The 15,468-nt window shown below is 42.0% G+C and overlaps 1 protein-coding gene across 2 annotated transcripts in view; it reads right to left on the bottom strand.

Annotated features, from left to right (window-relative positions):
• Nucleotides 1-15,268, bottom strand: part of znf385d (zinc finger protein 385D) — a 76,657-nt gene extending 61,389 nt beyond the window's left edge. Inside the window, exons 1-2 of one of the 2 annotated variants that reach the window (XM_023393436.2) lie at nt 15,017-15,268; nt 5,882-6,027 (exon numbers count right to left, since the gene is read on the bottom strand). In XM_023393436.2, coding sequence (XP_023249204.1) covers nt 5,882-6,027; nt 15,017-15,038 — 168 coding nt within the window. In that variant the 5' untranslated portion in view covers nt 15,039-15,268. Of the gene's footprint in view, nt 1-5,881; nt 6,028-13,964; nt 14,124-15,016 lie in introns of those variants that run through there. The other variant, XM_087170209.1, reaches the window with a different exon arrangement.
• Between the last annotated feature and the right edge of the window lie 200 nt (nt 15,269-15,468).

Here is a 15,468-nt window from a genome sequence, read left to right as displayed (position 1 = left end):
TTTCTTCTCTGGTTTGCTCCATTTCTTTCAAGGTGGCAATTTCAATAACTCCTCTGCGATTGAATCAATTGAAAGTTGCAGAGCAATCCCAAAAGTTCTTCCAAAACTCACTTTCTGTTTCTTTTACAGAGAACTGGCCTCCCAGCTGCAAAGTGACTAAGTGCCATCCTCAACACATCCCTGTGTCTAGGTGTTAGTGGCAGCGAATCAAAGCTGTTGTCTTAAAAAAAAACAACAACAAAAAAATACGTATAATTTCACGTTTGGTTACAGGATCAAATTTGAAAAATCCCTGAATTCTCAATTCACCCAACAGCCATTAGAGGATGCAATGAAACGAGACATCTCGTTCTCTGCTGTTATCGCCTTCGTTTAAGCTGCTCGAAATCCAACTTCTGACCCTGGAGTGTCACAAATCAAACGCTGAATCTCTTCCTTGATTATATGAAAACAGATGGGGAATGTTACATTGGACAAAGCCAGAAGTTCTGATTGCACCAGATATGTTTTGATTAACTTCATCTAGATGATGTCACTGATATATTCATCAACAGGACAACTGGATCAGACTTTGATATATACATATATACAAAAAAAAAAGGGGGTCTTCAATTATGTGCATATAACGTCTGGAATGTCAATTACAAAGCCAAGCATGTGTCACAGAGAAAAATAACTCATTTGTGCTCATGAATTAATTAATACGATGTGAAATAAACAGGTTGTGGGAAATGTAATTGGATTCAGTGTAATCCAGTTCTGATTCTGAATGGAGATATGTAAGTGGATATCCTTTTTGCTCATTAAACAACATTGTATTATCTTTGTTGTCATGGGCATTAAACATCCTTAAACATGTTAAAATGTTATTATCATTTAATCATCATGTTTTGTTCATTTCTGTGCATGAATTATTTATTGAAGAAACAGAAAAATTAAGTCATACGAGAGCACACAAATAAATAATCCAAAGATACAATCAGTCATTTGTGTGTATAATTTATTATTCTAATTAGCTTGTGTTTCTTTTCTCCATCACACCAGCTGGACTCTGCTAGTTTTTGGCTAAATTATTTAATTAAATACAGAGAAAATCCAAAATAAAGATACTTTTACACAAGTATGAAAAAAATGATTAAATTATTAAATGAAATAATAATACCAGAAACTATTCCTGTTTATTCATGTGCAATACTGCCCACAATAGCTACATATATAGCTAGCTAGCTAGCTGGGAAGCTACGACAACATCTCGTCTGAAAGCTCCTTTTGAACTGGAGCCTCCTGAAAGACCTTTCTCCCCTCAGTCTCTGAGCACATGTACGTACATGTATTAAGTCTTTTTTTATGACTTGAAGCCACATTTTTCTGTTATGTTTTCATGTATTACTTTTGCCCCACTTGGGGAGAAAGGAAAGAAAGAAATCTTGTTTTTTCTTTCCCTCCAGCTAAGAACTTCCTGGTTATGTCAGTCGCTCGGCCCAGAACACCATTGCGCAAAGACTCAACATGAGACTTCAGTATTAGTGCCATTTCATGCAGGTGTTCACACACACACATGCACACACACACACACACACACACACACACACACACACACATGCACACACATACGTGCGTGCTTTCACTATTCTCTATTTCCTTTTGTACTGCGCACAAAAAAATGAGCGTTTCTAGGATGAAGTGAGCTCTTACTGCTGCAGTGCGATAATGGAAGAATTGTCATCATCATCTATAGAATCATTTGGTATTTTCTTTATTTTTATTTTTTTTAATAAGAGAGCATAAACGTTTATTGAGCCCCGGAGTCAAGTAAGCAAACCTGACCTCATCTGAGCAGATAGAAGTGTGTTCTTTCAGTGGGAGTACAGATGGAAACTAGCTTCAGCTTGATCTGTAAATCACAACGTCTGCTGCACTCAATTGAACAGCTGTTTGGTTTCTGTGCACAATTATAATCAGATCTGCAGCTTCTAATAAACTGCTCGAGTGAAGCCGCGTCGCTCATATGCAGAGGTGGAAAGTACTTTTTTATTTTAGTTAGAGAAAGTTTTCACGTACTTCACTTCAGAACATATTTTAGTATTTCCATCAGTGCCGCTTTGTAACGGCAAAGGTAAATTTATTTATACAGCACATTATCACAGACGGAGGTAAATCGGAGCGCTTAACAGAAATTAAAGAAGCATTAAAAAAGAAAACAGTATTAAAAACATAGATTATAAAACTGACAATATCTAATTAAAGTGCAATGATTAAAGGATAAAATAAAGGCAGAGGAGAAAAGAGCAGTTTTTAGCTTCTTTTTAAAGCCAGTTACGGTTCAGGCAGATTTTCATGTCCAGTGGGAGCTGGTTCCAGAAGTGGAGGCTAGGTGGCTAGGTACCACTAACTGAGACCTGTGGGGCTTATCAAACATATCTTTAGAAATATATTCAGGATCCAGATCATTTAGTGACTTGTAGACAAAGTACTTAAACTGAAACATCGTACTCTGACTCCACATTTCACATTATCATGAATTAAACTGAAAAACATCACTATTATCTTCATTGTTGTTTTATCCCTCTGCCCTTTCCCTCTTTCCTTCAGACTTTTCTACTTCCTCCAATCTGCCCTTCTTTGCATCCTTACTGACCTCTTCTCTTATCTCTCCTAGACAGAGAGAAACTAGGACAAAACCTAGACATACCAGCTTTTCACGTTCTGCACAAGGGTTTTCATGTCTTTTCTGATGATAGATCAGGTCTATGTTTTATATTAATACTGTGAAAGTATCAAAGCTTTCAGTCCACAGAGAAACACACGCAGCCTGTACTGAGAAACTGAGCCTGAAAACGAGCCGTCGGGACTTCTGTAACTTTGTGATGTCACAACAACGCAGTCAGAGAGAGGGTCAGAGCCTCCTCTCTTGTGATTGGCTGACTGTTGACTGACCTGTTGTTAGAGAGAAGCCTGAGAAAGGAGATGTAAAAGTACATTGAGATGGTTTTTGGTTCTTAAAACTACAAATATATCTTCTTATGGATCAACACTTCAAATAAAACACAGGAAAAGTGTAAAATACGAGGCCGTTCAGACAATTAAGTACAACTGCCAACACTCACTTACACTTTATTTTTTAGTAATAAACTAAATCCAGGACTTTTCCTCTTTGGCACACATGTGAAAGTTTCAGTTATTCCGGCTGTGTTTATATGATTGGTAAAACATCTTTCCCCACCCAGCGAGCCACCCGCTGTGTGACACACAGAGAAACCCGATCAGACCTACAAGCTGCTCCTTTTGTTGCACCCCCGAAGCCAAAAGTTACACTGGTGTTGAAAAAGCGGCTTGTGCTGCGCGGGCCAGGCAGCTCAACACACAGTAACTTGTGTATGAACTCTGCTGGTGTCATTACAACGGCACCACATTCTGCTGGTGATTAGGAAATCAGGAGCTCTGAGGGAATAAGCGACAAAAAGGGAAACAGACACGGTGTGTGTGTGTGTGTGTGTGTGTGTGTGTGTGTGTGTGTGCGCGACACACACAGAGAGCACGATGTGATTACTCTGTGTTCATCTAATATCAGCTTTCCACCATTTGGAGGCTTCCCAGCGTATTACTTATTATCTGCAGTCTGTTAAATACAGATTAGACGGGGCGAGAAAAGGGTCGCAGTATTCCTGAACTTTCTCATGAACGTCTCCTCGCAGAAACTATCTGTCTTCCCGTGGGTTATCGAGGCTTTTCCCTCTGATGTCCCCACGTTTTTCCCTTCATGTGCCTGTTTTTTTTTTCTAACTCTTATCCAGCTGTGCTCCATATTTCAACTTCTCTTTCTAACAGATTTTAAATTGAGCTGTCCCCGTAATTCAAAAGAAGCCACTGAAAAAAAAAAAAGAAGGGTTTTTCCTTTTTTCTAGGAGTCATTGTATTTTTTTTTTTTCTTGATGACCTCGCTGATTCGATATGCGCGAGGCAACATATTTCCTCATAATTAATCTCTGCTTTCAAAAGAGAAAAATCAATAGATCCATACCAGTGTACACACGAGTCCTGGTACAGTAAGTGCACATTGGGTGAGTGCTCCATTTAAAAGGTAGCGGCTCACTGGTTGCAAATCCAATAAGGCCTGTGTAGCCACATGCTACCGCTGCATTTCAGAAAGCAATTTCCAGCAGTTATCAATAGTGGAAGAATGGCTGTTTAGAGAGTTTGTCTCTGAAATGTGACACCAGGGTATTAAAAAAAAAAAAAGAGCTCTTAAGGAATTAGCTCAAAATTTAAAACATGTTGGAACATTTTCCTTCTAAAAATAACAAATATAATAAATAGTAAATCTAAAATATAATTATTTATACAGTAGACAGCAGACCAGGCCAGTAACAGCGTAGACTGGGAGGGATTTGTGTTTTTAATTACGTCGTGATGGGAACCATTATTGCAGCCTGGTCTATCTCCACAAGCAGTTTTTCTTTTCAGTGCTGCGTTTTTGTAACACAGTCAACTCGCAGGGAGGCGTTCAGGGTGTACCGCTGAACGTACGAGACGCGGGACCTGTCACCGGAGACCCACGTGTGGTTAGGGAAGGGTTAAGTCAGGGGAAGTTTTCAGTGAATTGTTGACAACGTGAACACATTGTGTCGTGTTTCAAGTCAGTGCCTGAACATAACCAGAAAAACGTTTCCGTAAGCTTCTCTTACTGTGGGAGAAAAGTGTATTTAAGACTACAGATCGACTCTCCAGGTTACACTAACATTTAATCGGAGTTAGTTCATTTCAAATTCAACCACTGAACACCATCTCTTCTCCACAGTTTCCTCTCCGTGGACTTTCATATAAATGTTGAGCAACATATTTGGAAAAGTGTTACCAAATTATTTGCACTGCTTTCCAACATTTCTGCTGCTGAGCCTCCGTATGATGCACAACAGTCACTCACAGGAAGAGGTGACACATAGTCACACTACATATTCTTAACAGCCGACAACGCACCGTCGAGCATGAACGTATCTTTCATTGTTCTCAGAATTCCTGATGCAGATGCACAATGTGTAGCTGTTAGTGTAAAAAAAAACATGTGGATGTTCAACAATCAATTAAACTTAAAATCAATTTTTCAACATGTTTCAGACGCTATCGTGTACAACTGCTAGACACTGGTTTCCAACATGTTCTTTGGTAAACTATGTTTGTGTTTGAGATAAAAAAAAAGAAGCAGATGTGGATGATAACAAGGAGATGAGTTGTACTCAGCGGCCAAATTCTTCAAAGACAAATAACCTGCTTTCAGTTTATGAGTTTTTGTCATAGCCTAAAGACAGAGCAGCCAGGAAATCACCAAGACAAAGCTGAATATGCAACTTACTATCTGCAGACTAGAATGGACTGTCACAGTGATCAAACATTTTTCCTTTTTTGCATTACAAAAAGAGAAATGAAATACACCAAAGTTGTCAGAGATCAACTTCCACATTTTCCATCTTGTAGCAGCTGAATAAACGTTTGCATATCACAACATACATTTCCTCCACAGATAGATTTACTCCTCTTTAGAAGAGTGTCAACACCATTAAATGTATTCCTTTCATTTTCAGTGTTGCCTTAAAGCTTTAAAAGCATCGTCTTAATTAGATGTTTCATGGGTAATTTTCATTTTATGAAAAGACAGCCGCCATGAACTCGGCCAAATGAGGTTGTGGACGGTCGGACCTCGCTGAGTCAAAGCTAAAGTCTTCATAATGTCGCTCTCAGGCAGTGATAACAGCTTTAAATAAAGACGTGCAAATACAGAAGTCAGATACAGAGATATTAAATCTGTCATATCTCCATCCTGAAACACCTTAGTGACGCTCAAACAGCAGCATGGAGCCACAGGAGGGGAAAGGAGGACACTGACCGTGTTGAATCCTGGGAAGAGGCTGACCGCCGAGGCCGTTTCAAGTGGAAATGGCAGAAACTGCTTCATGCCCAGTGAGGTCTGGACGGCAGCAGGCAGGGTGGGACGCACCAGGGCAGGCATGAGGCCATTTTGACATGTGTTACCTGTAGGAGGGAGAGCAAAGGCAACATGTTGAACTACAGTCAGCAACAGGGACAGACGCTTGAGCCAAAATCCTCCAGTTTACATCCAAGTGCACCTTCGCAGCGTGTGTGTGTGTGTGTGTGTGTGTGTGTGTGTGTGTGTTTAGTCCGTGTCGTCTGTGTCACAACATCTTATTTGTGTAAGTGTTGTGTTTGACTATTTAGCACCTGAAGCTCCGAGGCCGCCAAGGCTGACATTCCTCACTGTAATCCCAGAGCTTACCGTGCAAGTTGATTTGATTTAAATTAATGCCAGGAGTAAAAATTATTTTTGGCAGTTTGTAATGTGGGCTGAAACTCATCTGATAGCACGGAAATCCCCAAAAATCTCCAGTTTGTGTTGCTTTAAAGGACCAGTGTGGAGGATTTAGGGGGATCTATTGGCAGAGGTGGAATGTAATATTCATAATTATGTTTTCATCAGTGTTTAATCACCTGAAACTAAGAATCATTGTGTTTTCATTAGCTCTGAATCAGCCCTTCACATCGACATCCTCTCACACGGAGCCCACTGTGTTCCATGTTACCACAGTAGCCCAGAAGGGACAATCCGAACACCAGCTCTAGAGACGGGCTTTTGCTTTTTTATGTTACCTGAAGGCCACCGTAGGTTCTCCTTCACCTGTGGGGGAATTTCATGGTCCACTTAGCCTACAGCGTTTTGTTGGAAGTTTGAAAACATCTCAGCTGATGAAGACCACAACAGACCGAGTCTCCTGCTGATGGAGACTGATGCGATGTGGCGTGAACCTTCAGCTGAAATCACTTTGTCACACATATGATCCTGAAGTTCAGACTGAATGTGCATGTTCAAATAAATAAATAGATTTTTATTGTCTCATCACAACTTTTTCATCACAATATGTTTTATATTCTATTGTTTTATGTTTTGTATTTCATTACCAACTTCTCATAACGTCATCTAAAAACTTTAAAATGTCTTTTTCAAAGTATTTTACACTCACACTCGATCACATGTGATGGCAGGACTTGTACTTGTAATGGAGTACTTTTGCCTGGACCGCGACAGGAGGGCCGTCCCTACAAACATGGATGTCGCTGACTGACTGAGTGACCATGTTATACCATTGGTCGACGTGTTTTCAAACTCAAACAAGCAGCACTGACAGCTTTGCACCTTTAGCACCTAGCGACTCTCCAGTATTAGTCCACGAGCACAAGGTCGGACTGTCCTTCTGCAGACACTCCCTCTCTCTGCTGAACACACAGCCACCGACACGAATGAGCTTCTCACTTTCTCTCTGAGCGATCACTGTACAGTAAATACAGCCGAAATCACAGCACAGACCTCGTCTTTAACTTACGTGTTTGGCAATTTTGTCGGACAACGTTATAAAATCAGGATTTTAGCAGCTGCTTAGAAGCGACTGCTGGTTAACATGTAGTCCTAATTTCAGTCACTATTTCACACCCGGTCTATTGTCTGACGACAGAAAGAGAAAAACATGTAAAGGAGAACAGTGTTATTGTGAATGCAGCTGTATTAAAGTACTGTATATGAGCACAGAGAGGAGCTAACAGATAAAGTCCAGCGGACATTTGGCAGAATGCAAATACCACACGGTCCAGCCATTTACTTGGTTTTTGTATTGTTACATCCTGGGCTGGCTCCTCACACTTCAGCACTTCCACCACCACTGTGGTTAAGAGAACAATCTCCATTACTGTTAACTGGCTCAAAGATTTTCTCTGTCATTCACAGGCTGCTGTCTTTGGGATCCTCTGAATTAAATTTCCTCTCATAATCACAATCAGACCCGAACTATGATGTGACAACAAGTGGTAGATGCAGATGACCGGTGCGTGATGCTGGGCTGATGTTTATCCCTCCAAAAACAGATGTTCTCTTTCTGACATTTGCCGTCACAAATAGCTGATGTGGAATGACTGCAGCAGGCGCAGCGTGTCTTATGAGATGATTCAATGGCGAGAGAGGCCTGGCCCACACATCTCTAGGAAAAACAAAAGTAAATACTTCACTTTTATTGTCATGTGAGTGCGCCACGCCAGCAGAGCGCTTTATAAACCACCAACTGGAACCAGCTCAGGGCTGATTTCAACACGGTGAGATCAAAAAAATAAATAAAAAAACCCCCAAAAAACGTCACAGCCTTCCAAAACATAAGGAATTAAAGAAGCCATTCGTAGAGCTATAATGAGAACCAGAGGGATGATTTTTTTTCATCGCTGCACATTTAACAACAGTGGAACTCTGGGCCAGCGTGGCTCTAAAGCGCTGGCAGATACAGTATCAAACCACCGTCTTGAGGCAAATAAAAACAAGGTTTGCCACGTTTGGATCCCCAGGCAGTGGTAAGGGGTAAATAAAAAGCAAAAGTCATAAAGAGAAGAAGAGAAAGAGGGGAAAACCACAGGCTGTCCCCCTCCTTTCCCTTCACTCCGTCTCCTGTCTTCTCCCTCCAGTCGCCGGAGCGCTGCCATCTGTTGGAAAAAGAACACATGCCGTCTCTCATGTGGAGGCACGTCCTAGTCCCAACTTTAACAAAGCATGTCCTTCTGCAGGGATCATCCAACCGTGCCATCTCTCGACATGCCGGAGACTGACGTCAGCCCACAGGCACGCCTCACCTCGCGCCCCGGCCAAACCCGCCATTCACTGTTCACCCCCCCCCCCCCCACCCCCCCCACCCCCGACGTGAATAAGTCAAAACAGCCCGTTTGAGCACACCAGGCCGTGATGCGTGTGGGATTGGTCTGCAGCGAAATGAAGAGTGACAAACTGAAATGTGAATTCGTTTGATCGGGTCGTGTTTGGTTTGCTGATTGATAGGAGATGAAATCTGACATGTCACCATGACTGAACTCTGTGAGTTTTCTCCCCTGTAACGAAACACAGAGACGATTTGTTCCAACACTGAACAAGAAATCACAATAAAGTCTTGTTTTGCTGTTGACGTTTTGGTGGAAGACTTCACTTCATCCAAAATAGCAACATGATCATTTAAGAAATACTCCAGGAGACGTAAGTACACTCACTCCTGCAGAATGGGAACCTTTCAGCTCGTTTATTATTCAGTGGTTTAGAATTTCTATTATTACTTATGTATCATAAGCCTCGTTTTAATGTTGTATCTGGTCCTACTGAAGCTGATATCAACTACTTTATGTGCTGTTGTGTAGTTTAATACATGAGTTTGCATCATATTTTATAAGTTGATTATTTTTTTATGACAAATCTGAATCTGTAAAGTAACTAGAAACTGTGGCTGTCAAATATATGAAGTAGGAGAAAAAAATGAATTATTCTTTGCTGCGATGCAGTGAGCAAGATGGATGAAGTGGCTTGAAAAAGTAGAATAAAATGGAAATAAAGTGTGTAGTTTTATGTAAGTGAGTAAATGTATTTAGTTGCTTTCCATCACTGGATGCCGTCTCTAAAGCGAATCAGATCTCGCCATTTTAACCTCATATGTTTCAAGCAGGAGTAAGTAAAGATTAAATTATGTAACACGCTGGACTCAAATGTTGACATCAGCATATTAACATGCAGTAGATGGAGAGTGAAGGGATCACTAAAGGTGTTTCACTTCATCCTGAGGGGGAATATAGACGTCAACAGCGACCAATCCGATCCTTGTTCAGATTTTGCACTCCGAATCAAAAATGTCCACCTCATGTTGCTCGGTAGGATTCATCCTCTGTGGATGACGAACGTCTGGGACAAAATGTCAGGCCCGTATGTCCCACAGTTGTTGAGATGTTTCAGTCTGGATCAGAGCGGTGGGTCAAACAACCAAGCAGTGATAGAGCCATGATGCTGGCACGGCTAACAATCTCAACACATTAAAAAGTATAATATTTAATACTAAAAGTGGTGAAGTGAAAGTTTATAGGAGTGTAAGAAAAAAATCTGTAGTTAAGTAGAGTGTTGGTGTAAATGTGCTTCAACCTCCTCTAACTCCTCTAACAACTTACACCTCACACTGTTGGAGTTGTAAAAAAGGCACAAAGATTTTTTTCTTTTTGTTCGCTGCTCTGAAAGGTAGCGCAGCAATCATAATCTCGCCAACGTGCCCGAACACAAAAGCACATTCCAGCCTGCAGCAGAGGTTAGTGTTGCAACTCTCTCCAGCCTGATCCTCCGTCGCCACCAGCAAAAACACAAAATATAAGAGCAGAGCAGGAAAATGAGCCCGCGGCTGCTGCACTGAACTTTAACCCCGACAAACAAACTCACTCCGACACCGAGGATACTCTAAGCACTAAGACAGAAAAATAACAAACTTCTTCTGCCAGCTCTGGCAGAAAAGCACAGATGGCATTCGTAATTATCATTTTTGTCAAGCGTCAATATTTGAGTTTGAGTTCGGCTAAGAGATGTTAATATTTGAGTTGTGGCGACGGCTTCTAAATTCTGACGCCACCGGCAGAGCGCAGGGCCCAGGTGGGCTGAGCCTCGATCTGCAGTCATCTACTTTGCATGGAGAGTCGCTCAGAGGAGTCACTCCACACTGAAAGGTCAGCAGGTGACACTCAGTCATATAACTAATAGAAGACAGTGAGAGCAGGATGGGTGTGAGGCAGAATAAAACCGTGGGGGGAAACAAAAAAAAGGAAAATTTACAGTTTTGTCCTCAGTCTGGTCAAAACTACAATCTGCAGTCTTTTTCTCTGTTAGGGGGATTTATTGAGAGGATAAAAACAAAGGGAACTGAAACACGTCAAAGTCAAACAAATAAAATACAGAAGGTTATTTGAAAACCTTCATACAGTCTCCACAGTGTTGCTCTCTATAGTGAATGAAGTCTTGTCTGAGTGAAGAATTCCCAGAGTCAGCGTCTGACAGTGAGTAAGTGATGCTGAATGTGAGATTCGAAGGTTCGAGGTTCGAAAATGTTTGTCTATGTAAAATTGAACCAGATATTTTTTAATTTCAGGCCACACAGAGAGTGTTTACTTTCTGTCTGCAGCTCTGACAAACTGAGTCCAGCTAACGCCACGTCTCCACATAGAATATAAATCATAAAATTGGATGCGAGTATGGCCAGATTAACCTCAGAAAAATTCAGCTGCTAGACCCCAATTAACCCCCAACACCACACACACACACACACACGCACACACACACACACACACGCACACACACATGCACACACTTTCTGTGCATTGTGTACAGCACTTCTATAGTAAAGCACACATTTTGTTTTAACGTAATTACTACCCAGTTATGGCATAATCAATGTCTAAAAACTAGATTTTGACACAGACGTTTTTTCGGACAGAGCATCAACGTCAGGTAATAAAGCAGAACCTTGAAGCTGCACTGATCAATATTTTTATATCATCAACAGATCAAATTATTTTGTGTGATGTGGAAGGTGAAGGTTGTTGTGATGAACCCTGGGAAAATTATCACCTTACTCTGCAGATTCCCTCTAGAAAAATACGGTGCATTTTAGCGTCTTTCAGCTCATTGTTTTTGGTATTCCAGCCAGAAGAAATTTAAATGAAAAAATAAATAAATACTGTACGCTACTAGCAAAACACCAAACGTGCTACACCAATACCAAGTGCAATTTTAAACTGTGCAATTACACGATATATTGTTGCACTAATATTTTTATTGTATATTTTAACTATCACCTTTCAGTAGTGGCACATATCCTCACATTTTGTTTTACATATTTCTATTTGTGTTTTTCTTTGCTGTTACATTTCCAGTCTTGAGGGAGCAACTGTAACGTAACCTAATTTCCCTCTGGGGGAAAGCTAAAGCTAAAGAGCTAAAGAGCTAAAGAGCCAGAGATTGTTCTCTAATTTGGTAGAAACCAAAATCCGAGCTGTAAGGAGAGTGAATACTGCTCTTACGTTCATCATGTCACCACAAACATGGCTCCAAATAAAAGCGAACTTGCTCCATGCTCTGCTAGAAGTGTAAACAGTTAGCTATCACATTAGCCACGTCAACGTTTACATGTCAAACGTGATTTTCAGCTTGTTTTATGAAGTCCTTCCTCCAAGAGACCAAATAAAATCAAATTACTGCAGCTTTAAAGATCTTATCATGTCACTTGGCATTACGCTTAAGGCGTGCATTTCCTTAAACTAAATTTTAATAATCAAATTAGCACACGCTAGTTGACACACATTGAACCCGGGGCTTTTGGAGATGTTATTTTTTTGCCCAGAAATGTAAGGCTGTAGAACCGAGATGAGATCTGACTTCTGGAAACATTTGAAACAGATCAGAATTGATGAAAGTTTTCTTTTTTTTTTTTACCCACTAGCCTTTGTTTATCCATTCTCTTTGAGGCCGTGTTTAATGATGCAGCACGTATGAGATGTTAAGAGCAGCTCACTGGACAGGATGTGTACGACCATGGGTATTGTGGCGTGTTTCAGACTCTTTGACTGTCCTCTGCATTGCCCTTCCTGAAAGATTCACTTATCTGGGCTCAAGCGTTTTAACTCCTTGCGGCAGCGTGTCGGGAAGGGGGGGGTAAAAATGATGTCTGGAGGACGCCAGCCAGCATTAATAATTAATCATCTTGTGCCGTCTCTCCTCCACCTTCCGCCTCCTCTGAGTGTCCTGAACCTGGCTGCCGCTCCTCCGATAAGATCAGTCCAGAGAGGCTGAGAGTCCAGGCAGGACAGCCTCAAAATAAATAAAGAAAAGATCGCTCTCGCATGGCCATCCATTTTCCCTCAGCAAATATAAATCCAATTATTAGATAAATCTGAATTCCACTGAAAGTCATTCATATGCTGATGACGCTCCAGATGTGATTAACACCTTTGGAGTTGGCTGATTGTATTCTGTGACCCTCAACATGCTCTGAGATCAGTATTTCCCTCCAAGCGAGGAAGATAAAATCATCTCACCCCTATTAAACTGAACAAAGTGAGTACAGAGGGTGGATTTAAAACATTCTTATTTTTTGAAAGCCGCCCTTTCACTGATTTTCCAATTAACCTTCTGCAGGATAAGTTCTGTGTCCTTATGAGATTCCATACATGTCACCAGCAACACATCGCAATGCTCCGAGCTACACAAAACACACGCCGCCTCCAATCCCCCCTTTCAGATTAGCATATTTACTGTAGCGTTCGCTGCTGTCATGAGTGTAGCTCACTAATAGACACAGCTGTCTCTGAACGGGATCCAACAATCACTTCCCGTGCGCTCTGTAATCTGAGGTTAACCGAGAAGACGTTTACGTGCTGCTAAACACCGACCGCAGAGCCAGACACACACCGGATAGATTTCCTCTGGGCCTTCGCCTCAACAACACTAATAGCTTGTTAAGATTGCTGCACATACTCAAGACCTATTAGCCTTTTCCTGCCTGATTTTTTTATATGTACATGGACAGCTTTTAATGCAAGAGACACTGTTTTCTCTTTATTTATTTTATTTTATTTATTTTATCCAATTTCAGCGTCTTGCTTCGAAGAGGTCAGGAGTCTTTGCTGGCTCTTCTAATGATACGTCACCTGCTATAAATCATTGCAACAGAAAACATGTTCCAGTTAAACAGCAGCAATGCAGAGCTGGTGAACAAACAGTGTTATTAATCTTTTAGGAGATACCATCTATTTTCTCTGTGCAGCGCAGTCCTGCACTCAGGGCTGCATTCATAAATGTTAAAATGATGCACATCCTGTACACAAGCTCTGACCTTTACTCCTCTTGTTTTTTCTTTTCTTTTGTTTTGTTTGTTTGTCGAGTGGCGGAGATAAGATGGTTTGTACTTCATTTAGCAAAAACACAGACAAAACGAGCATCAGAAACCTTGGGTTGAAGGCCGCCAAGCTTCACCGCTTTAACTTTTCATGCTTCTGGGATAATCTGGGCCAAATTTAAAAAGCCCCATTCACCCGTCCGGACCCGCATCAGCTTTATTTTCTCTTCTCACCTGACCGACATCAGCGGTGAGTCTCAAAGAGCTGCTACTGTCTCTGCACCTGACAGCTTATTCATTTATAAGCTCCCAGCTCCCTCCTCTGTGTGTATGGCATAACAGGAGAAAATCCTTCTCGTTCTTACAAGCCACGGTCTGTAACTTCAGATCGCTTTAATCCCCGGGATGAAAAAAAAAAATAAAGAAAAAATAAAAAGAGTTTTTCATTTAACAAATCACCCCCCTCAGAACTCCGGATCCCTGTGTAATTATTCCTCCGATGTGACTGTAAGCCAGCCGTGAGAAGAGCACTTGACGAGAAGCCGCTCGCGCATTAAGTCTTCCTAAGCCTCCTCCAGTCTCCTCCATAAGAACTAATGGAAGGAGCCTTCCTTCAATTTCTCTAAATATCCTACACAGAATATCAAGTGGCTCTCGACGCTGGCAACTCCGATCTTATTTGGATTCCAGCGGACAGTCAGCTGGTCACACAGCCACAATCACAGCCTCAAAGCTGTGGCTTCTCTGCCAGTGTGCCACCTGGGATTTAGTCCAACAACCCAGGATGTGAGCATGAGGTGTAAGGGTGGGTTCACCTGGTGAGCAGGGTTCATTCAACACTTTAAGGATCCTGCAGCGTGCAACTTTGCGCTCTCTCTTTTCCCTTTTCTATTTTCTGCTGTAACAGGAACCAGCTCTCCTACCTATCTGTTTTAGTTCCCAGAACAAGTAACAGGCAGACTGGAGCACACTGAGGAGAGGGGGGGGGGGGGGGGGGGGTGTACTCTGCATTTGACTGTGATAAAGCACATGCGGTGAACACACACACACACACACGAAAAGAGAACTCCTAGGTGTGTAACTTCATGCTCTTTTCCTTTAATGGAAACCAGTGCTCATGCTTTTAGTATCCAGAACAAGTAAGAACCCACACATTTACACTTAGATGAAGGAATCTGCGCACGCACACACACACACGCACATGCACACACACACACACACACACACACGAGTATGAGATTATGCATGTAAACACTATGCAAACACGCACAGAAATACTAACTCACCAAAGAACATGCTGCTCTCCATAGCTCCTCAGGCTCGGGGGTCTGCTGTATTTCCTCTCTGGTGCCCTGCCAGTGTGTGTGTGTCCATGAACAGCAGCCTGGGCATGTCTCATACACTCCTCAAGGGGTGTGTGTGTCCGTGCATGTGTGTTCAATCCAACAGGAGCGTCAATGGCCAGTCTGCATGCTGCATGCACTCTGCACGCCGCCGCTGTCTGTGGACCCTCCGTATCTGCCTCTCTCTCTCTCTCTCTCTCTCTCTCTCCCTTGCCTCTCTCGTCCCCTCCCCTCCTCTTTAGTTCTTCCCCTCCCTCCTCCTCCTCCTCTTCTGTCTTCCTCCTCCTCCTCTCTGGCCCCTCCACACACTGGATCCCTTCGCTTCTTTCTTTTCTCTCTCTGAGGTATCTATCTACATTTTCCAGCAACAGCCTGTTCTCCCCAAATGCCCCCCC

This window comes from Seriola lalandi, unplaced genomic scaffold (assembly GCF_002814215.2).
Source record: "Seriola lalandi dorsalis isolate HSWRI2012SDOR001 ecotype SW California unplaced genomic scaffold, Sedor1 jcf7180002054934, whole genome shotgun sequence".
Taxonomy (NCBI): Eukaryota; Metazoa; Chordata; class Actinopteri; order Carangiformes; family Carangidae; genus Seriola; species Seriola lalandi.
Note: the sequence above shows the minus strand (reverse complement) of the source record. Positions and strands in the feature narration are given on the sequence as shown.